Here is a 21,428-nt window from a genome sequence, read left to right on the forward strand (position 1 = left end):
CCGTGGGGAAGGGTTTCCTGCGTTAGTCCTTAGCACTGGCTTTGTCGCTGCCCTGTCACCCCATCGCCTTGTCAGTAGGTGCTAGAAACACACCTAACTTGGGGTCTGTCCGCTCCTTTCTCCGGTTTTTTTTGTTTTTTTTTTTTTTGTTTTTTTTTTTTAATTCCATCATGGTAAAGTTCCCATTCTGTCCTAAACTTCAGTGCTTCTGGTTTGGGTGAACAGAACAAGTGCTTTTGCTTTCCCTGTTCTGGAGTAAACTTTTCAAACGTTGGCATAGAAACCTGTTGGTTGTACCTTCCTCCGTCCCCAGCTGTGTGCAGAAGGAGTAGGAACGCTTGCCTCTGTTAGCAGATATAGATGGCTTGAATCTTCTCAGAAAAGGTCCTGTTCTGCTGATGCTCTTATCAGGTGAGGTTTTTCAAAGGTGGGAATGAAACTCAAGGAAGTGAAGTGAGGAGAAAGGAGGAGGTCGGGGAGATCCCTGCCCCATCTCGGAGTCCCAGCAGCAAACACAGATGTAGAGAGGTGCCCCAGGTTCACATCCCTGCCCCAGGTGAGTGTCTTATCTGCTTGCTGGCTGTGAGCCCTTCTTGAGGGCAGGAGGAGAGGAACTGAGTGGGATTTGTTCTCCTCATCACCAGCAACTCCAAAGTTCTCTCTTGGTTCCAGTTCATGGTAAATCCTCCTTGGAAAATCTAGTTTTTACAGCAGCTTTCCTGTTCTTAGCCTTTCCACTGAGGACTGTACTCAGTAAAAGCACTGAAAAAGGGCTTGAGGAGCTGGGGAATTCCCCCTTCTGCTCCCTCTTAGAGTAAAGGCAAGTTCCTGTTGCTTACATAAAGGATGCAAATACTGTCAGCGAGGATCTTTGAATGGGAATCAGGAAGGAGCTGATCACTTTCTGCTCTCCCAAGTATGGCACTGGTGTGTCGAGCCTATCCCAAAACTGCATCAGGGCTGAAAGAAAAGGCTGAACCATGCTGATGGCTGGCATCAGGGAGCTTACTCACAGACAGCTTGTGCTTATGTGCCAGTGCTGTGTCCTGGCTTCACCCAAGAGCAGCATTTCTGCCTTGGTGTTTGTTCTGCCTTTTGGATCAAATCAGGTTTTCAGGTTCACATCTGGAAATAGGCTCTGGGCTGCAGCGGACATCCTCATTCCTCTCTTCCATTAGTCCTGCTGCACGGTGTGCTTGAGATGATGTTTCATCAGGGTCTCACAGAATGATCCTTTGTTTACTTGGAGTAACTGCCCTCATTTGAGGGTTGCATCAGTCTCTTTACAGCTGTAAAACCCAGGATGTCTCTTGGTTATCCTGCCAGTCTCTAGCAGAAGGACTTTTTGGTGATCGTTTCTGAGCATGAATTTCTATGCTGAACCCGGATGAGGTTGCTACCCATCTTAAGTCCTCTCTTTTCTTGCTGCCAGTTTTGTGTGTTTTGAGGTTTTTTTAATAGTTTTTTTTTTTCTCCTTATTCATTGTGGATTCTCTGTGACCTGAATAGTCTCTTGCAGTCTCTCACATACATTTCATTAAGCAGAGTAGTTATGAATAGTCCTCTTGCCTGAATATCCATACCTGGGAGAGAGCTGTATTATATCCAAGAGTATAAAGTGTCACTGCTAGGTGATGTACTCTTGGCCTGCTTTTTTTATTTTCTTTTTAGGAAATAAAATGAAGTTGCGATACTAACATTTCCTCCTGTGTCAGGTGGGGAATCCTTTTTCTTTCCAGCTGCTCACCTCTTCTTGCACAATACCCAGCTTCCAGTCTTCCCACTCTTACTAGCCAAACAGAAGAAAGAGCTGTAGCTGAAGGACGAGTCCACAGCAGCTAGCAGAATGACTAGTGGATGAGGAGTTGGCTGGGAGAGTTGATATGGAAGTAACTTGCACTTGGGAGTTTTAAATAACATTGGGAAACCTAGAGCCAACAACTACGACTTTGGATACCAGTCTTGCCATGGGACTGCAGCTGCTGCTGTTTGTCTCTGCTGCAGCATCTTGGTGTGCTGCTCTCTGGGTTATAGTAATGCAACTGTCTGCCTAGCCAGGGTGTAAACTAGACCAGGGACTGGCTTGTAAAAGCAAAAGGAAAAAAAAAGCCAAAGCCTCAAAAACCCAAACCCAACAAAAGGCAGCCCGGACTTCTCTTTTATCGGGTTTATTTTGTAACTTATTCAGCCCCTGATGGGGAACTGTCTGGATAGGCAGCGGTTAAAGCAGTGATTTGTGGGATGGGTGTTGAGGAGTGTGTTCAAGTTTGCCCCCCAGCAGGGGGGTAGATAACAGTTATAATAGCTGTAAGTCCCACCTTTTCATGAAAGGTTTCTGAAGCAGAAGCTCTGTGGTGGTGATTGTACAAACACAGGGCTAGCAGCAAGGTGTGTTGCAACAGGCACCTGTCTTCAGCTGGCACCAGCTGAGCTCACAACCCTTGCCAGTATGTGGAAATGTTGCCAGACTGTACAGCCAGAAAAGAGTGACAGAGACGGACCAAGGTAGGGAATGTTAGTACAGCTGCGGGCTTTAAAATCAGCCTCCTGAGTTTGTCTGCTTGAGTAGCTGCGTTGGGTAGGCAGGAGAAAAAACAATTAATTTCTGATGGCATTTTAATTTTCCATGGACAAAAAAACCCCACATAATAAATATATTCCTAGATGATGAGATGTAGTAGAGGTTGGAGAGTGTAAAGCTGCAAGTACACTGCAGGAGGTCCTCAGTGTCCAATGTGCTCGACTCAAGCCTTGCTTGCTGTGAGAACATGGGGGTTATGTGTTTGGTCCCAAAACTGAGCTACCTGGCTGTCTTGAATGCTGCCCACTGCTCTCAGAGGTTGGTGATTTGAGCGGTGCCTTGCTCGTACTTGTTGCTGAACGCTTTTGAGTGCAGTCAGGTTGCAGGAAGCCTTTGGGTATGGTGAGGGATGATGGCCTTCCCTGCCCCGCGGCAATCTGTCCTCTGCCGTGCATTGGAGGAGAGGACCAAGTGGTAGAGTGGGGAGTTTGGTTTAAGGAACCCCTAAACCTCTTGGAAGCTGCTGAGCTGATGTGTGGTTTCAACACGCTCAGTAAATGGGTATTGTTTTTCTTTTTGAGCCTTGATTGATAGTTCACCCTTAAGAACAAACTGTTTTCTTGCTCTTTTTTGTTACCATGGGTCCGAGAACACAATACATGGTTAAATGTGCAGGACATTTGATCTCCTTTCCTGGGTGTTGTCACTTTGCTACCATTACACCTGATTGTATTTGTAGTTTTGTACTTTCTGTAGCTTAGCTTTGTAGGGGGAGATTACATCTAAATTCTGTCCCTTCTTGCCATTCAAATTTATGAGTAGCAGAGAAACCAATTCTGCTTTCCAGCTCCTGCTGTGTGTGTATTTCCTAGCTTGTTTCCAACAGCGTGGAGTAACAGTGCTCCTGCTTTGCCCCGTATTTATCTTTGCTATCAGTGTTCTGCAGCTGGTCAGTATTGTATTTCAGAGCCATTAGTAGACTTTAGTCTAAATGTCTAAATCTGGCTCTTTGTGTTCTTTCTAGATTATGTCTTTTATTAGTCCTGACTTTACTAAAGGCCTCAAACAAAACGTATTCAAATGTATTGATCTCACTTGTATCAGACTTCCATTGGAGTAGCCAGAATGCCTCCAGTGATTTCAAATAGAATCCACGTGGAGACCAGGTTAAGAAATGCTAGCGGTTCACACCTGGGCATCTGTGTGGACTAACATGTAGCCATCACAACCAAAACCTCTTAATGTGTTGGTAAGGATGGCAGAGCAGGGAAGATACCAAAAGTTTTACTTTTCAGTTTCACACAGTGCTTCTGCCTGAGCATCCAAGAACATGTTTTCTTTTCCAGGGTTGGATCCGTCAGCTTCATACTTCAAGAGTAAATTATATTACAAAATAGTAACCTGTTCTCATGGTTAACAACGGTGAGCAGGACTGCTGAGAGCAGATTGCCGTTAGCTTTCTTATAGTTGGTTCAGGCAATGGCCTGCCACACAAGAAGACTAAACCTTGAGAGATCTGTCCCTCCTTTAGTAAGTGCTTAATATCACACTCAGAGGTGCTGGCTGTGAGACTGTATAGATACTACAGAGCACACACGTGTGCAAATGTGGTAGATGAGTGAATATATGGAAATACAAGATTGAAGATGGTACAAACTTTTAACTCAAGCTGAGGATTTTAGAATCAATCTTGCTAAGCAGAGCTAACTGGTAAGTTACAGAAATGGCAAGTGTCCGTGCTAGTTTCAAAAGACAAATCCCAAAACGAGTTGGTTCTGATGGTGTAGCCTTGTAGGAAGCATTAGGCACAGGGTTACACAAGCTGCCTGCATCTGCAGTGGGAAGTTAACTTGCCTTCATCATCCTGAAGCACTCTAAGCAAAACAAACTGCAGGTTCATTAAACAGTGTAGTTGCTGGTAACAGTGGTAGTTGTTACACGAATAAAAGCTGGAAGACTCTTCTGGTGGGTGTGGTAGCGTTCAAGCATGCTGGCAGGTTCAGCTGTCCTTTCAGCGTGTTTAATAGGGAAATGAAAATCGGAGATACTGGAGGAGGATCACTTTGCTTTCTGAACCTGTGTGGTTCGAAAGGCTGCGTGTATGCTTTATTTGCCTGGAAGCTAGGTGACTCTACTGTGCAGCTTTTATTTTAAAGCAAATAATAACTAGTTAGGTCTTGTACAGTAAATTAACACCTACTGAACTGTGTATATGTTGCTTGTCTTCTCTCCTTAGTTTATGTGCTTTTTCTATGGTGAAGGGTGAAAAAATGCAACCTTAATACTCTGTTTCTTTGTCGTCTTGTCTGTGTGGCTTTGGTATTTGGACAGATAACAATGGTGTAAGCTCATAAATTTTTCCTAGCCTGCTCAGTTTGCTGTGGATGAGAGGTGCTAAGCATCCTTACGTAAAAAAAGACAGGCAGTGCCTTAAACAAACAAGGCTGTTTGATCAGCAGCACTGCCCTTTGCGAACTTCATTCTTACCTGGAAACAAGGTACTGCGTGTCTTCTTCCTTCTCGTAGATGCCACAGTCTAACCTACTGACAACTTAAACATCAGCATTATTGTGGCATGGCCATGGCTTGTTTCTTGTAAACTGGAGGGTGGGAGAGACAGGATTGTTCAGAGGAAGGATTTTGGGGGTTTCTTTCCTTGATCTCAACCCCCACATAAGTGAAGCCTGCTATGCTGAGACAGGTACTCAGTGCAGTGAAACTTCTGCTGGGAGCTAGGCTTGTAGGACTTCCCAGGAGGATCTCCCCTGCCCATTAATGCTCAAGTGATACTAGATTTGTTAAGCTTGTTTGGGGTTTTGTCAGGAATTTATTAAATGAACCTCTTGGCTCTTAACTATTAAAGGCTTCTGATCTCTTCATGTTGCTTTTCCAAAGTGTTTTTCATGTTCTCCACTTTTCCTTTGTTTCAATCTCAGAAATAAGCGTGGATGGGGGAGCTTTCAGCACCTTCTATGACACGAGGCGTTGAAATGGTTATTGAAAGTCCTGATACATTTTAATAAGCATCTCCGTAACCCTGCTTTCTCTCATATTAATAAACCTTCTGGCAGAGGACAACTTCTAGAACCTAATCTTAGTTTCATCTGAGAATCTGCAGTAACTGATCTCTTATGAATAGACTTGAGTCTCTCGCTGCAACATGGTAAATGTCGTGCAGGAGAATAAATCTGTACAAATGATGGCCAGAATTAGTTGAATAACAATAATGTTTTTCCTTCATCTTTGCTTTTATGAAATGTGTCTTAAATTACACATCTGGTTCACCTCTCTTCTGGTAACTGAGGAATTAAGCTTTGCTTCTGAAGCAAATGTTTGTGTCTGAAGTTGAATGTCTGTGGCTGGTCCCTTCGCATTGCAGTGATGAAATCTGAAATGTTAGTCATCAACTTGCAAGTTCTTTTATATCTGAGGTTTTTCTTGGTTCCTATTAGGAAGGTATGTTGTGGCAAGGAAGCCACATAGTGTCCATTTAATTTTCTCTGCAATTTTTGAACTCTGTTGCATATTTACATAGTAATGTGGCATCTTAGGCTATGTCTCTTTCTAGAGCACCTCAAGACTTCTTGAACCAAATGGTAGCTCTGTTGTGAATTGGCATACCCAGATCCCCCCTTCCTTAGTAACCTGAAGTCCTTAACTTTCCTGCAGCAGTACAAACTCTCTTTATATGAATGAGTATTTTTGTAGCCTGATTCTCTTCTCTGTATGACTAATAATTTCCTGGTACCTTTTTAATACTGAAAGGCTGCAATAATTTTCTTGTGTTGTTTGGAATATTTTCTCTAACCACAGTTGTCCTGTAGTGTCATCACATGAATAAATAACAAATTTCAGTTTTGATTCTACATCTTACTGCTTACCCAACAGCAACTGAAAGGCGCTTACAGCAATTTCCTGCCGGATTTAATTCTGACCCTGGAGTCTGTTGGTTTCCTTACCACGCAGTCAGCTATTAGCTCATGGCTCCTACTCTGTCAGTTACATCTGTTGTAAGATGAAGAGGAACTTCTTGAGAAAGACAGTCAAAGCCATCTGCCAACATACCCCAGCTGATTCTGCCTTTATGAATGGTTAGCCTTTGGCCTCTGGCTGTTCTGGAGTATCCTCCAAACCACAACCTGTTCCTAACTCGTGCAAGGTCCCCTGCCATTGATTTTGGTGTAACTCCATCTGTGTGCCCAGGAGAGCAGGAGGTACCTGACCTCAGTCCATACTTTAGTTTGTTCAAGCTCGTGGGCATTGGTGTGGTGTGACTTGCCCCACTGCTCTCAGGACATCTGCCTCCTCTGGCCTCAACCCAATCCTACCATCAAACCCTGCTGTGGCTTGTGGGTCACCATGGAGAGCATAGGGGCTGTCAGCGAGGACAATCAGGAGCTGTGTGATGGGTATCAGGAGAATTTTGTGCCTTATGTCTCTGCCAGGATGGATGAGCTCGAGGAACAGTACTGGGGAATCTCTGAGGCTGCCTTCATCCTCTTGATGCTGAACAATCCTCAGTCTGACTCCTCTAAAGCGGAGCAGTGAGTCAACACCACAGGGAAGTACTTTAACTCACAGTGAGAACAACTGACATCACTTCAGTCTTCTGTCTCCCAGGCGTGGTGCAAATGGGACATCTGAAGTGCTGTGAAGCTGATGTAGTGCTGCTCTGCAGAGTGCTGTCATCCTTCATTCCCTCCACCTACTGAGCCAGCTGCCAGGTGGGCTCTAGCTCCTTTGGTTGCCAGAGGTGCTTTTGCTTTCCTGTGTCACATTAAAGCCATGCAAATAGTTTCTATAGCAACAAGTCTTTTCTGCTTCACTCTGATGCAAAATCCTGAAAGGTCTTTCTCATTCTGTCTTCATATAATTCTGATTTTTTTTTTTCTTTTATCAACTCTTTTTGGAGATAGAGGGGAAAATTCATTCTGCTCTATTTCAGGAGTTAACTTGCACCAGTGGTGACTGTTCAGTTTTAACAGTCCACTGAAGTTTCTACAAGAAGACTTGAACATGGGCTGAAGGAAAAATCAGCTGGAATAATCTAGAGAGTGCCCTGACTGTACATATGATGTTTGTTCTTGTTCCTCTCCTCCCAGCCCCGTATTTTAATTCAAATCTTAGCTTTTCATTAGTGTGATGTGTCTAGGCTTAAGGACTTAAGCAGTAAATTCCCGTAGCTTTTCTGGGGTGGTGGAGAACGAAAATGGTGTTATTTGCAGGTTCCTTTGGCTTACAGACAGGGCTTGGTGGCATCAGTGGAGCACAGCTGTGACTAATCAAAGCAGAGTGAGGGGAGCTATGGCTTTGAGAGGCTAAGGGATGATATATGGACATGCCCATCCTCCTGCTAGCAGAGGAGACACTAGTCCTGTCCCACTGGTGTGGATGATCCCTAAGTGGTACTTGGAGGGAGTAGAAGTGTTGCTTCATTTGAGAGGAAGAATTTCTTTTTTGTATCAAGGAAAAGTAGCCTGTTGAGGAGGAGCCTATCTCAGCTGCAGGTGCCTTGCTTTGTCAGGAAACCAAGACAGCAATATTTACTTCTAGCTGTCCTTTTCTCTAAAATCCCTGTTGACTTCTGTGCTTTTGCTTTGAAGATCCTGGTGCCCCAGGAGGAAGGGATGGAAAAGATGCCGGTGCATTAGAAGGGCAGGTGAGTATTTTAGAGCTGAGAGATGTAGTGAGTGTAACAGCCCCATTGCTCTGCATGAACTGGGACAGGGCTGGGGAGAGACAATGTGACTTCTAGATCTTGCCCTGAGTGGCAAGAGTAAATGTTATGTGGTCTCCAAATGAGGAAACTGAAATCCAAGCTAGTGAAGCAGGCAGTGTGCCCTAGTAGGTAGAATGAAAGAATGGGAAAAGAGGCATTGAATTTGTCTCCCGCTTTGCTTCTGACCTGGTTAATCTGAGGCCCTGTTTCCCCTTCTGTCCTTTCAGCTCTGTTAAGTTCTCCAGAACACATGCTGCAGACTGAGCTTGTCGGGGCTCTGTTTGATGCTGTTGCAAATTGATCAAAAAAAAAAAAAAAAAGGCAGACAAAGTTAGATAAAATGGTATTGCCTCCCTGCACAAAGTGTTTGAGTCTCTGCCAAACAAGTCTCTCCTGTGTAATAGTGCAAACAAGTGCTGCAGTGGGACATAGCACAGCATCTGGTCACAGCTTCTCTTTCCCAGCTCTTCTTTTGTCAACACAAAGTTTGGATTTCAAAGGGGGAGGTATAAGGCCTCAAGCTATGCTTATTTTCATGAGAACAGACTTGTGGAGTGTGAGCAGGAGGGACTGGAGTAGGATGGGGTGTCTGGGGCTCTCTAACACCATGGGCATTTACTCAAGTAGTGGCCTTCAGTCTTATGTTTTGTTTTACGTTGTGTCCCTGTATCAGCTGGCAGTTGTGAAGGGGTTATTGGAGGGGCTAAGACTAAGCTGGTTTCTTTCTTTATGGTCTCTGGCCCTCCTCCTCAAGGAGTAACTGGTGCTGACTTAAAATCAGCACACCTTGGTGCAGGCACAACTGCAGAGGCTACACAGCTGAGCAGGTATTGCCTGTGACCTGGCTGCAACTTGCTGCTAGTATTAAACAAATCTAAGGTGCAAAATTGGCAAAGCCTGAATGAATGAGAAGTGTGAAGCACCCCAGAGCTCTGTGGTTAGATCTGTTTGCTTACACACCTCTAAAACTCCTAGAGTTTTTACTGAAGCTGCTGTGACTCTGGGCTGTAGCCTAAGAGGGAGTGTGCAAGAAGGCTGGATAACCTTTGTGTTCCTGTTTGATGGCTTTAGCCATGGGAGGGATGTATGTTGTTCCTGAAGTTGCCTGTATGGTACTTCACAGGTTGCTTAACCTTCTTTTCCCCCAGCTTTAAAATAGGGCTGACAGCTGGCTCCATGATACACTGTGGCTCCTCAGCGTTCCAGTGTAGACTTAGGTTCCTTAGATAAGTCTGTAAGGTTCTATTAATATATGTTTTATATATAAATTAGTATCTATATGTAAACACATACATATATATATGTGACTTCACAGGCTTTGGCCTTGTGCTGCATCACACATTACCATGATTCTTAATGAGAATGTGGCTGGTTTTGATTGTTCTGAACAGTCTGCTTCACAAGTGCGCTGACGTAAATCCATATCTAACATCAGGCTCGGATACGCTCCTGGTAAGATTGGTATTAGCCAAGCTGGTGGTCTAATAACAGTAGCAGTCACTCTGGAGATGCTCCATGGGTCTGTTTGGATTTCGTTTTAATAACGCTGGGCATAGTAGCAGTTTTTGTGAAACCACTGTTTGCCTTTCTGCTGTAGAAATGGCACGTCTGCGGAGTGCTGCGGGAGGGAGCTGAGAATCCAGGTGTCTGCTCTGTCTCTCCTTCTCTCTCCTCTGAGCCTATTCTGTTTTGGATTCATAGTTATACAACTTCATGATGATCCCCATGTAATAAAAAAGTCCTCTCCAGCAGTGTTTGGTGTAAACTAGACTCTGAAATTTGAAGTACAAAATTATGTGCCTTTACAGAGTTGTCTCCTGGCCTCTTTTGTGCCCCCTACTCCTGCTTTCTGACCTGATCAAAAGCCTTCTGGGGTTCAGCCTCACTGTCTTGCAGGTTGCCAGCCATTCTCGAGAAAGAATGTGCGTCGCAGGCAGAACATCTTGCGCACAGTTTCCAGGGTTACCTGTGTAGTGCTGATAGCAAGCAGGAAATTAAAATGCTCCGTGATGATGAGACGTTATCGACAACAGATGGTGGCCATTAGGTGTACGTGCATGTCAGGGGAAGGCATAAAGGCGGCAAGTAGAGCAGACACAACTATTAGATTTGTGTAATCGCTGCTGCAAGTGCTAAGCTCCTCTGTGGATGAAGCAGGGCAGTCCCTGAGCACCCTGGTTCCCCTTTGAGGCATGGTGTATATCACTGTGGTTCCTGGAAATAACTCCAAGTAGTCAGTGTGGCTTCAAGCGAACTTTTTAGCAGAGGATCTTTTGTTCTGACTATCAGTCCTTCTGTACAGCTAGTTTGCTCTTGCTATTCTCTCCCTCTTGCTTTAATCTCTCTTCTCTACAGCTTTTCTCTCTTATCCTTCAACAGGCTCGGTTTCCTAACTTGAGACTGTTCTACTTTTAACTTCTCCAAGCATGGTCCAGCTGCCTGCAATCTTTGTGAAGACCATAGTGATCAGCTGTAACCTGTGTCAGGATTGCTTGAGGATGCGTCAGGGGACTGCTAAATCTGGAAAATCAGCTGAGGATGTGTTCTGCTGAGCTCTGAGACGAGCAAAGTGTCACGTTGTATGTTCCTTTTCTTACTGAGCAATCTCTTCTTCCTTCTGTCTTTATGATTTTCTCCACCTTAATTCTCTGTAAACTCCGAGGTGCAGAATTAGAATGGAGTGTGTACATGTATACCTGCTTTCAGCTCAGGACAGCAAATCTCTCCCCCAATCTGTGGATACAGATTGTCTGTTTGACTTTTGTGTATGCCTAAAACAGCTGCTGGCTCATGTGCTCCAGGATGAAACAAAAGAATATCTTACCTGGGTACAAATCCTGCTTGAAGATAGTGATGCTGGTGTTAAAGTGTTTGAAGAAATGGCTGCGGTGGTTTAGCTTTTCTCAAACCTCGGGCTCAGCTTGGCGTGTGGTATGTGGAAGCACTAATGGAAGCCCACTTTGAGAGGTGCTGTCCTCCTCAACACTGGCTTTTTCAGCTGTAGTCTTAATTAGTTTTAAGATGTCAGTAATTCTGCAAAGACTAGACTCATTCTAACCTGGGTTCAGAGTAGTACTTGAATAAATACTTGACTTCTGGTGTAGCTAGTCTGACGTAGCCCTGTGGCAATTATGTGATCGTATGTAAACCAAAAGCGTACTTGCGATGTTACTCCTTAATTGCATCCCGTATCTTAACCCTAAAATCTGTAGTTCTGAGAGAGCTGTGCTCTTGCTACAAGCTTTCTCAGATACTGGCTGGAAGAACCTTCCATGCTTGTGCAATTATTTTTTTTTTTTTTTTAATGCAAGTGTTTAATTTCAGATGTTCTGAATGACGCCATCTTTAATGAAGATCATGATGAAATGGTAATTGTGAAGGACATAGACATGTTCTCATTGTGTGAGCATCACCTCGTTCCGTTTGTTGGAAAGGTAACTCTTCACCACAAAACAAATGTGGGAATACATGATAAAAGACCTGAAGTACATGTAAAAGACTTTGTAGCTGTAACTACAAAGCTTTTAAAGCTTTAAGTATTTACTGCTTACGGCTATGATTCTAGAAGTTAATCTTCAGAATACAAATAAGGAAGACCTCCTTAATGTGAGTTTTATTTGGATTTAAGCTCCTACAATATAATGCTTGACCTTTCCTAGTCTAAGTGATCTAATGGTTTCTGACATTTCATATCAAAGCTCTTCTTCGTGAAGCAGCACCAAGCCTTGAGGGCAGACATCTTGATATTAAACCTGCTCGCCCTGCACGCTGGCTCTGTCACAGATTTAGCTTCTGGCTCAGAGCTATGTAGTGCACATTCATCTTGGGAACCCTCTGTGAATGGAACAAATTTCTGATTAGCAACCCTGTCTTAAATAAGCAAGCCCAGTCAGGGAGGGGTGGTCAAAATTGGCTAGCAGGAGGCTGCTTAGGTTGGGACCCCTATGAAAGGGACTGATGTTTCAGAGGGTGTTGAAATTGTGGTGCCAGCAGCTTTAAAAAGAAAATAAAAATTCTCAAGTTAACCACCATAGACATGAGGAAGAGTTCAGAGTACGTAGTCGCTTCTGCCCTCCTCAGCCTCTTTACTTCCATATCAACACAGAAGGATGGAGCTTATTCTGATCCAACTGTTCTACCATAAAGTACTCGTAGGCCAGAAGGTAGCAAGTGCTTTTGTTTTCTGTTAAATTTGATCGGTACCACATATGTTCCAAGTAAACTGTCTCCCCAGAATAAAATACCTGAACAGAAACCATCTGTTAATTTAGTTGAGTCAAGTCAATTTCATCTGCTTTCTTTTCTTACTGTTAGTATTTTATACTGGAAAACAAGGTGACTTCTGGTTCTGTGCAAGCTTTGTATTTCGACTGTTATTCTTGGTTACGCACATTGTGTATAGTCTCTTTGTTACCCCTGTGGCGATATGTGCATTCTTTTCACATCTAGCTGTTTAGCCTGTGTGGTTTGGAGAAATCTCCTTGCAAACACTGAATTGGTCCTGCTCATATAACGGTCTGCTAAATGACTTGGTATACCTCTAAATATTCTCAAACTAACCATTCTCCTGTTGGGTATGTCAAACAGGCTGCAAATACTGACCAGTAGGTCTTGTATTTGCAGTTCTATCTTAAACAAAGTAAAGAAATTTGCAAAAATACTCTGGGGAACAGGATTCAACGCTTAATTCTAAGTTATGTCTCTTTATCTGAAATGTTTCATGTCTTTTCAGGTGTCAGTGGGTTGATTACCCAAGAGAAGTGATAGGAATGAGCAAGTTAGCCAGGTAATTAGGTGCACTGTGGTACCTCTAATTACAGGTACAGCGATACAGGATTCTGAGATGGGGCCTCTAGGCAAAGCACTAAGACAGTATCCTACACTGACACTCCCCTGCTGTATCTTGGCTAATTTTTCAAGTCTCTGTTACAGTGACACAAATGCTGGTTTATAATCTCTCGTAACTGTAAACCCACTTGAATTCAGGAGCCTATGTTGCTTTCTAAAAATGAGAAGCTAAATGGCTTTCCCCCTACCTCTCCCCCTACTTTATTATTCCCCCTACCTTCAAGAGCACTTTTATTCTCAAGGATTTATTCCGACTTAGTGCAACTCCATGTTCAGTAGGAATATTCAGCAAATCCATATTCGAACAGGATGGAAGTTGACTTAATCATACAGTGATCTATGGTACTACCAAAGCAGAAAAAAATAACCAGTAAAGTGTGGCCTGATTTTGGTGGCTAAGTATTTCTTGCCATCAGAACTTTCACTGGAAATAAAGTACGGTCCCTCTCCTTCCCGCTCCCTAAATCCGTTTTAGGTCTTGAAAGAAAAGCGTGTTTATTCTAGACGAACAGTGCTGTGCTGAGTAATAGTCTGCTTTTTGTACCTAAGCATAGTAGAACTCTGTAGCATTCCTGAGACTTGGAACATAAGCCTTGACTCTTGAAGAGTTGCATTTTTTTACCCCTTGGAAGACTTACCTATTCCTCACCAGGACACTGACCACCAGGCATTGTTAGCTCCACAATTTTTCAGGCATGCATGGTGGCATGTTCCTCCCACATGCTAGGACTTCTGGACTGTTCCAGAATTAGTTCTGGTGCAAATGCACATCTCATTCTCTATGCATGAGTTTCATAAGCGTTTGGAAGTGTGGCTTTGATTCTGTTAATGGTTTGTTCTCCTCTGCCTAGGTCCATATTGGCTATCTTCCTAACAAACAAGTACTTGGCCTCAGCAAGCTTGCTAGGTAAGTGTTAATGGAATGAAAGTGATGCTAATTTGTAAAAAGGATTCCAAGCTGTGCTAACTGTGCTAATCTTTCTAATCTGGTCTGCCTCTAAAGCTCAGCTCACTTTGTGTCCTGGATTTGGATTCAGACCAATCCTCAGCATTCTATTTTCTGTGGAGAGGGCAGATAAGTCTTGGAGCTCTGTGTTAATTCACATCACAGTTGACGACAGTAGAGTCGTAACGCTTTTGTACGTTCGTCCAAAGCATTGGTGTCTGCAGGGAGCACAGAAGCAAGAACAACAGAGAATTTGGCCACTTTCTAAGGCAGGCCACCAGAACTAATGGGGATCTCGAGCTTTTTACTGCTTGTATGTATATTGACTGATAATACAAAGCTAAATGAACATGTTCTACGGATAGAAATTTAATCTAAAGCTTTAATCTGTTAGCTGACACTTCAGATAAATTTGGCATTTCTTTCTTTCACTGGAGACCTGCTGAGAAAAAAAAAGATTTAATAGATAATGTTCAGCCTAAGAAACAAAGCAACTATGATACACTTGAGAAATCCATTTCTTATGTAAAATAGGTTTTTCCTCAGCAAGTGCCCTTGGTTCACTTGTTGCACTGAGTCTTGTTGTCCAGTGACACTTTATAGTTCTGGTGAGGAAGGGGATGGTAGATCCCTTCAATAAGCAGCTTACTGAGGACTGGAGGGGTCTCTTTTGAGAAATGGATCTGAAAAACTCTCTGTAGTTCCGAAAGACCACATAGGTTTTTCTCAGACTTTCCCCGATAACATCTGTTAATCTTGCTGTAGTTCCAATAACCCTAATTAGAATTAGCCTTGTAAATCTGCATGCCTGCTGGGTTTTCTTAGTGGGTAGGAAATGTGTAGGATATGGCACTAAAATGCTTTAGAGTCAGTCAGCTCTGTTCTGTGCTCTGCTTGCACAACCCTGAATTTGGTTTGGGAGTGGAAGGGCCCTTGGAGGTCACATCTTTGTAAACGTAACCTCATAGAACAGGGAGGCCATCTTTGTGTCCTCCAGCAGTGCTTATAGGAGTGGACTTTGCTCTGATTAAAAGGCTGAAACAGACAGTTTAACATTTGAAGTTTTTTTCCGACATGTTTTCTGTGGCTGTACCTAACTGTTAAAATTGTAGGATGAGGTTTTGAGCTGACAACACAGGAGTTGCTGGGCGAAAGACTTTGCCTTCTGTAGCTGCTCACGCTTAGAATCACAGAATGGTTTGGGTTGGAAAGGACCTTAAAGATCATCGAGTTCCAGCCCCCTGCCATGGGCAGGGACATGTCTGTGTGGCAGTTCACAGCTTGTGTTGCATGTTGGCTGGCACTTGTGTGGCTGGATCTTTTTAAGCAGTGAGGGTTGGTTTTTTTAAGTCGGATTTCCGAAGGTGAACATCCTTCCTGAACAGACTGTCTTTAGCACGTGGTTTCATTTCTTCAGGGCTTGAATGCAGGATTAAGGATCACATTTGAAATATGCGTCGGTTGATTTGTGCTTGCTCTGGTCTCTAGTTACCTCTGAATTGCAGATGTAAAAAGGAGATCAAAACTCTCTCTCTCTTTTTTTTTTTTTTTTTTTAATGCAAATAGCAACATGGTGCTAGAAGTGTACAATTTTCCTGATAGTATTCTCAGTACGGAAGTACACGTGAATATGTGCGAGGCTTCCTGCACTGTGCTTGAAAGGTTAAATCTTTCCTCTTTTTCAAGTCAGGGTAAAACTTCCATATTCTGCAATAATGAAGAGATTGGGTTCTTGTATAACAAAATGTTCTCAGTCCTCGCTTGCTTTTGAGTGCTCGCCATAAAGAGATTGGTGGTCCAAGGCGTGCTTCCCTTTTGTGTCCTATATAATGCAACCAGTGTTCAAACGAAGATTTGTGAGGCTGTTGGTGCTGTAGGCCTAATCTTTCATAATACGATTAGTCTAATGTGGTGAGTTTCTGTAGTTGTGGGTGACCTGTATTCGATAAACAAACATCTTTCTTTGGGTTTTAAGCTCAGGCTTGAAAATGCAAATAACTTTTTACATAAACATCCTTATAGGACTTCTTATATGCAATACTAGTGTAAAAAAAAAAATAAAATGTGAGCATCAGCTTGTTTCCTGTCCATATATTTAAATATTATGTTGCTTTGTTTAGAATTGCTGTAACACAACCATTTCATTTCTGGAGGGGAGTTTCTGCATAGAATTCTCTCTCCAAAACAGCAGGCAAGTTTCATCATCAGAAACATTTCTTGTAACTACTGCCTCAGGCTGCCAGCCAGCGTCTGGTTTTCGTCTAATCTGACCGAAGGGGTACTGAAGCTTTCTATAGCAACTGGATGTGTAATTAAGCATTTGAGGCTGGCACGAACAACCCGTTGAGTTACAGAGCAGTTTATAAGACTTTTCTTAAATGTGTGGGTTGTAGTAGGTGACAAATGATGGTAGTATCACTTGCGCTGCCCCACAAATGGTTTAAATTTGAAGTTGTGTTTGAGGGGAGCATTAGGGCGATCCCTGCATTGAAATGTAAGGGATGGTGTGATGTACGGGTGGGGAGGATCTGTTTTAAATAAAAACAATTCTCTCTCATTGTTCTTGGTTAAATTTGACTTTAAATGCAAGAATCCAAAACATCTCTTGCTTAATTTCAGTAGCCTTGCGGGAATCCCAATATCTGAATTGTCCTTAAAGCAGGGTTTGGTTTAGGTTGAAGCAAAAGGAGGTAGTCTGACCTCAGTTCAAGGAGTAGCTTTTAGGGAATCTTTGGGCATGGATTCCCTTGCAACGGTGTGGTGCAGGGTGGTGGTGGTACGAGCAATTCAAAAGGAACAGCCATCAGAAGAAGCTTGAAGGAGGAAGGACAGGTTTGCCCCTGAAATAGTCTCTGGGGTGGCAGGTAGGGGGAACCTGTCACTAAACACAGTGATGTGCTAAGGGAAGTCCTTGAGCCATGGCAGCCAGGGGTTGAGCAGCCCCATGACTTCATATGGATTTCCAGGAAGGATGCGGATCAGTACAGTCGCTTGTTTGATAGTGTTGAGTTAATTGTGAAGATCAGACAATGGTCAGATAGGAATAACTATAATATTGTCTTTTTCCTTTCTCCTTTAGGATTGTGGAAATATACAGTAGAAGATTACAAGGTAAACAGATGAATTTTTTGGTTTTGCTATGTATGCTCCTTTGCTAGCCAGCTCAGGGCACTGGTAATTGTAGGAGGACTACAGCTGTGCAAATTTTAGTGTGAAGAAGAACACACTGTTCTTGAACAGGTGTTTCTCCTCTGTCATTCTAGTTCTGTGTTTCCAGTGAGGGGTAAAATGTGCCTATGAAGATAGATGTAGGCAGTAACGGATTCAGAGAATAAATGTGCTGCCAGAAGTAACGAAACTAGTTGGATGCTGCTGCAGATGAAGTCTCCTACAGATCATCTGAGCAATGCCTTCAGGGATTCTCGTCTGCTGCCCCTGAGAAGTGGAGGGAGCTGCAGGGTCTGAAGCCTTGGGTTGGGCTCAGCCTGTGCTCGTTGTCCTGCAGTTAAATTTGGCCTGGTCTTGGCAACAGAAGTTTTAGTGACCGTTAGGTGTGAGATTGTTGAACAGAGGGTGTTAGAGCTGCAAGAAGTAAAGCTTTGCAGGACAACAGACTCTCTTAATTTTCTCCTTTTTTATCTCCATTTCCTTCCATTGAGAAGAGAAATGGTGTGTAGGGAAGCAGTAAACCCAGTGAGCAAATACATAAAACCTGTAAGAAAATAGAGAAGTTAAGAAAATCTAACTGATTTGGTACTAATCAAATTTATTTAGGAAGAGCAGAGCTTGTGTGTGTGGTGAGTGGAGAACAGGCAGACTTGGAAGTGATGTTGCTGTCCAGTGGTGGTGTGTTGATGCTTGTCAGATTTAACACTGCTTCTGAGCTCCCTGGTTTTTTTTCAGTCCAGGAACGCCTTACCAAGCAAATCGCAAGAGCCATCACAGAAGCCTTACAGCCCGCTGGAGTTGGAGTAGTTATTGAAGCTATGTAAGTTCCTCTGAGCTGTTCCATGGTAGAGTAGGGGCTGTGTGTGATTCTGGCTGTGCACTGCAGAGCTGCTGCGTGTTGCCTCTTTGGCTGCGGTAGCTGTGTCTCATGCTTGTTTAGGAGGCAGAGCGCAGGCAGGAATGATCCTTGCCTGTTCAGGCTCAGCTTGGAGCCACTTAAGGTGGGGGCCTGTCTTATCTGCTGCAGAGATGTGGCAACTGGCAGCGTGCTCAGCTGTCCCAGTTGCACTGGGTCCTTTTTCTGCCTCAGTGCACCTTCTCCTTCCTCAAGTAGAGCAAAGCTTGGGTCTAGCAACAGGCATGACCCTGTGATCAGAATGCACCTTGGAAACGTGGGATTTTCCTGGGATTTGAGGAGAGAAGGCAGCACTTGCATGCTGGGAATTTGACTTTCTCCTCCATAGAGGACAGCTCGGGTGCTACTGACAGATGTCCATTCTGGATATGGAAGTTTTGTCACTTCCCTAGAATTTAATGTGACTGTGTAAGAAACATCTCTGTAGGATTACTTCTTTATTTTGAGTAGAATTCATTTATTGACTCCTGTCTCTTTTTTTTTTTTTTTTTTTCATGTGTATGGTAATGCGTGGGGTACAGAAAATGAACAGTAAAACAGTAACCAGCACAATGTTGGGGGTATTCCGGGAAGATCCAAAGACCCGTGAAGAATTTTTGACACTCATCAGGAGTTGAAACTGTGTTATTCTCTAAATGCACTCTGGAGATTGTTCTGTCCAGTGTCACTGTCTGTTCTTACTTGTTCCTACATCTCAGTTTTAAACTAAATCGTTGTGAATTGTTGTCGTAGTCTTTGTGCAGTAAAAGACTTCTGATGGCAAATGAAAAATGTAACAAAGAGGTAGGCTCCTCCTGGATTTCCAATGATGCTGATGTCATGGAATTACAAGCTACAAATAGGGTTTTGGAAATGTTTTTTTTTTCCATCTACAATGCAGAATATACTGCTGTTAGGAGAAAGGTGGGGCTTGGGAGTGAAACGGATATTTATTAAATAGTTTATTAGCATAACTACAGAGCAGCACAGGAAACAATTGAAAGGCTGTGGATCTTTGCAGGACCACTGCTGCTACAAATACTGTACCTCTGCTGAAAAGGAGGGTCCTGAGTATCTCCGACTCTATTTTATTACAAGTCCTGCAGTGGCTGTTTCAATACCTGGATATGTATGTTATACCTCTTTGAGATGTTACCTCTGGTGGTGCTTTACATTCTTGCTAGTATTAACCCTCCTTTTTTGTGTGAGTGATTTTTTTTGTTTGTTTGAGAAAGTTAAGACTTGTTTTTTCCTAGCCTCTTAATATGCAGGGAATTAACTTCTAAATTATTTGGGGCATAGTCTCATCTCGATATAAAGGGTTTTATGCACCTTTTTCCTCTGTGCCTCGGAATGTCTGACCACTTTAACTGTCAGTTTCTTGCTATTTTTAAGAAAACTTGAGGGGGGAGGAAAAAAACCCCAGAGTCTGTCTGCAAAGCACTAAGAAATCCAAAGAGGTTTTTAATTATATTTGTATCTTGAGCTTTCCTTCTTGGATTTCTGTGGGTTAGAATGAGAAGCTAAATCTAGTCTGATAATCTGAAAATGAAGATTTCTCTTCAAGTATTTCAAGATTTGCATCTCATAAATGTTGGACCAAAAGTGAGCACTGAAGTCCTGAACACAGCACACTGTACCTCTCCTGCCTAACGGCAGGTCATTTCAGAGCAAGGTAACCTGAAATGACAACAACTTATTTTGTAAGAGCAATTGAGAAAAGCATTTCCAGGGCCATCAAAATGAATTAAAGCACATTTTTTTTCCGTGCATGTGGCAACCTCTGTATGTGGCAGTAATGGTACAAAAAGTTTCAGTCAGCTGGACTTGGCTGAACTTCTTCTACTTTGTTACAATTTTAATGGGTGTTTTGTAACTCTTAATTGGGAAAACATAAGGCACAAATGAAAACCACCCTTCTCAAACTAAGCACAGGAGGCAATGCTTAAAAAAATAAAATGTCAGCCAGGGTGTCAGATGCCCATCATGTAGGTTCCCAGGGTCATAGCTGCTTTGGCGAATATGAATCCAAGATGTTCTGTACACCAACCTAAAAGGCAGTTCCTGGTGTGGCAAGCTTGGTCTTACCATCATTCCTGGCTCTTGCTTCAGCCCGTGCTGGAAACAAAATGAAAATCATGTCTGGTCAAATCTCCCTTGGGGCTAAAGAACTTTTAAGAAAAAACCACCTCGTGCGTTTAATTATACAAATGTTACCTGGATGACCTTCAACAGCATTATTGGAAAAATCTTTTGTAATATCCTCTGTCCTGGATTCTTTAGAGTTAGGTGCTATGAAAGTGTTTGTCTGCTAGTGTAAACAAGGTATGTGTTGCGTATTTATAAAATACACTAACTCTACGGCATTTGTTTTCCTTAAATGACTGAGAGTAGATGTCGCCACTTTGCGGTTCAGAATATGTATCCAGCTGAAAAGCCTTAAATCTTTCTTGCCTGAAGTTCAGACTAGAACTCTTTCTCTTCTTAGCTCAAAAACTGGAAGGAGAATTTGAGGACCAAAGGGGCACACATTAGTACATTTGTTTCTCTTTGCTTGCTTTAGTTTTGGAAATTAAGTCTCTGTAAAACGCTGTCTTGCTCCTGAGGTAATGAAAAGTTGCGTTTTAACCACTTATCTCTATTCAGGATAAAGTTCGCATTGCACCACTGCTGTTTTTTATTTCCATGTGACCTGTAGTCCTTAAAACATACCTCTCTCTACTTGTGGCCTTGGATTTTGTTCACATTTTTGTTGTTGTAAGACTTGGTGCATTTTTTTTTTTTTGGAACGTTAGTATTGTTTAAATACACAAGCTTTAACTACAACCCGTGTGTATATATGTATAGTACGTACAGCCTGCTGTTGTACCGTGTAAAAGTCCGTTGTCTCTAAAACATTAAAGCACAGTATTATCCTTCGGAGTGGTAGCATCCCTGGTGACTTGGAGGCGATGGCATCTCACAAGGAAGTGGCACGAGCTCCATCTCCTTGTGTGGGAGTTGTTTCTGCACTTAGCAGGTGCTTCAAGCCTGGGAGGAGATGTTGGGTTGCTCTTCTGCTCCCTGGAAATGTTCAAAACCAGGCTGGATGAGGCTTTGGGCAACCTGGGCTAGTGGGAGGTGTCCCTGCCCATGGCAGGGGGTGGAACTGGATGATCTTGAAGGTCCCTTCCAACCCCAAACCATTCTGTGGTTTTTCTGGGACGGTAGTTGCTGTTGTCCCCAGGTCAGTCTCCATTTATTGACTGGACAGCAAAAAAAACCCCTGGAGACTTGGTATCACCTTCTTCTTGCTCACCCTCAGTGCCAGAGGAATTGAATCCAGTAGATC

The 21,428-nt window shown here is 43.1% G+C and overlaps 1 protein-coding gene across 1 annotated transcript; it reads left to right on the forward strand.

Moving 5' to 3' along the window:
* Positions 1-6,880: 6,880 nt before the first annotated feature.
* GCH1 (GTP cyclohydrolase 1) lies at positions 6,881-18,735 on the forward strand. The gene is made up of 7 exons (XM_010085128.1): positions 6,881-7,065; positions 9,632-9,692; positions 11,552-11,674; positions 13,940-13,995; positions 17,114-17,145; positions 17,938-18,025; positions 18,612-18,735. Exons 1-7 carry the CDS (start codon positions 6,881-6,883, stop codon positions 18,733-18,735), a joined length of 669 nt encoding a protein of 222 aa, XP_010083430.1.
* The last annotated feature ends 2,693 nt before the right edge of the window (positions 18,736-21,428 follow it).

The sequence above is a fragment of the Pterocles gutturalis genome, unplaced genomic scaffold, assembly GCF_000699245.1.
Source record: "Pterocles gutturalis isolate BGI_N339 unplaced genomic scaffold, ASM69924v1 scaffold41376, whole genome shotgun sequence".
In the NCBI taxonomy this organism is placed as follows: domain Eukaryota; kingdom Metazoa; phylum Chordata; class Aves; order Pterocliformes; family Pteroclidae; genus Pterocles; species Pterocles gutturalis.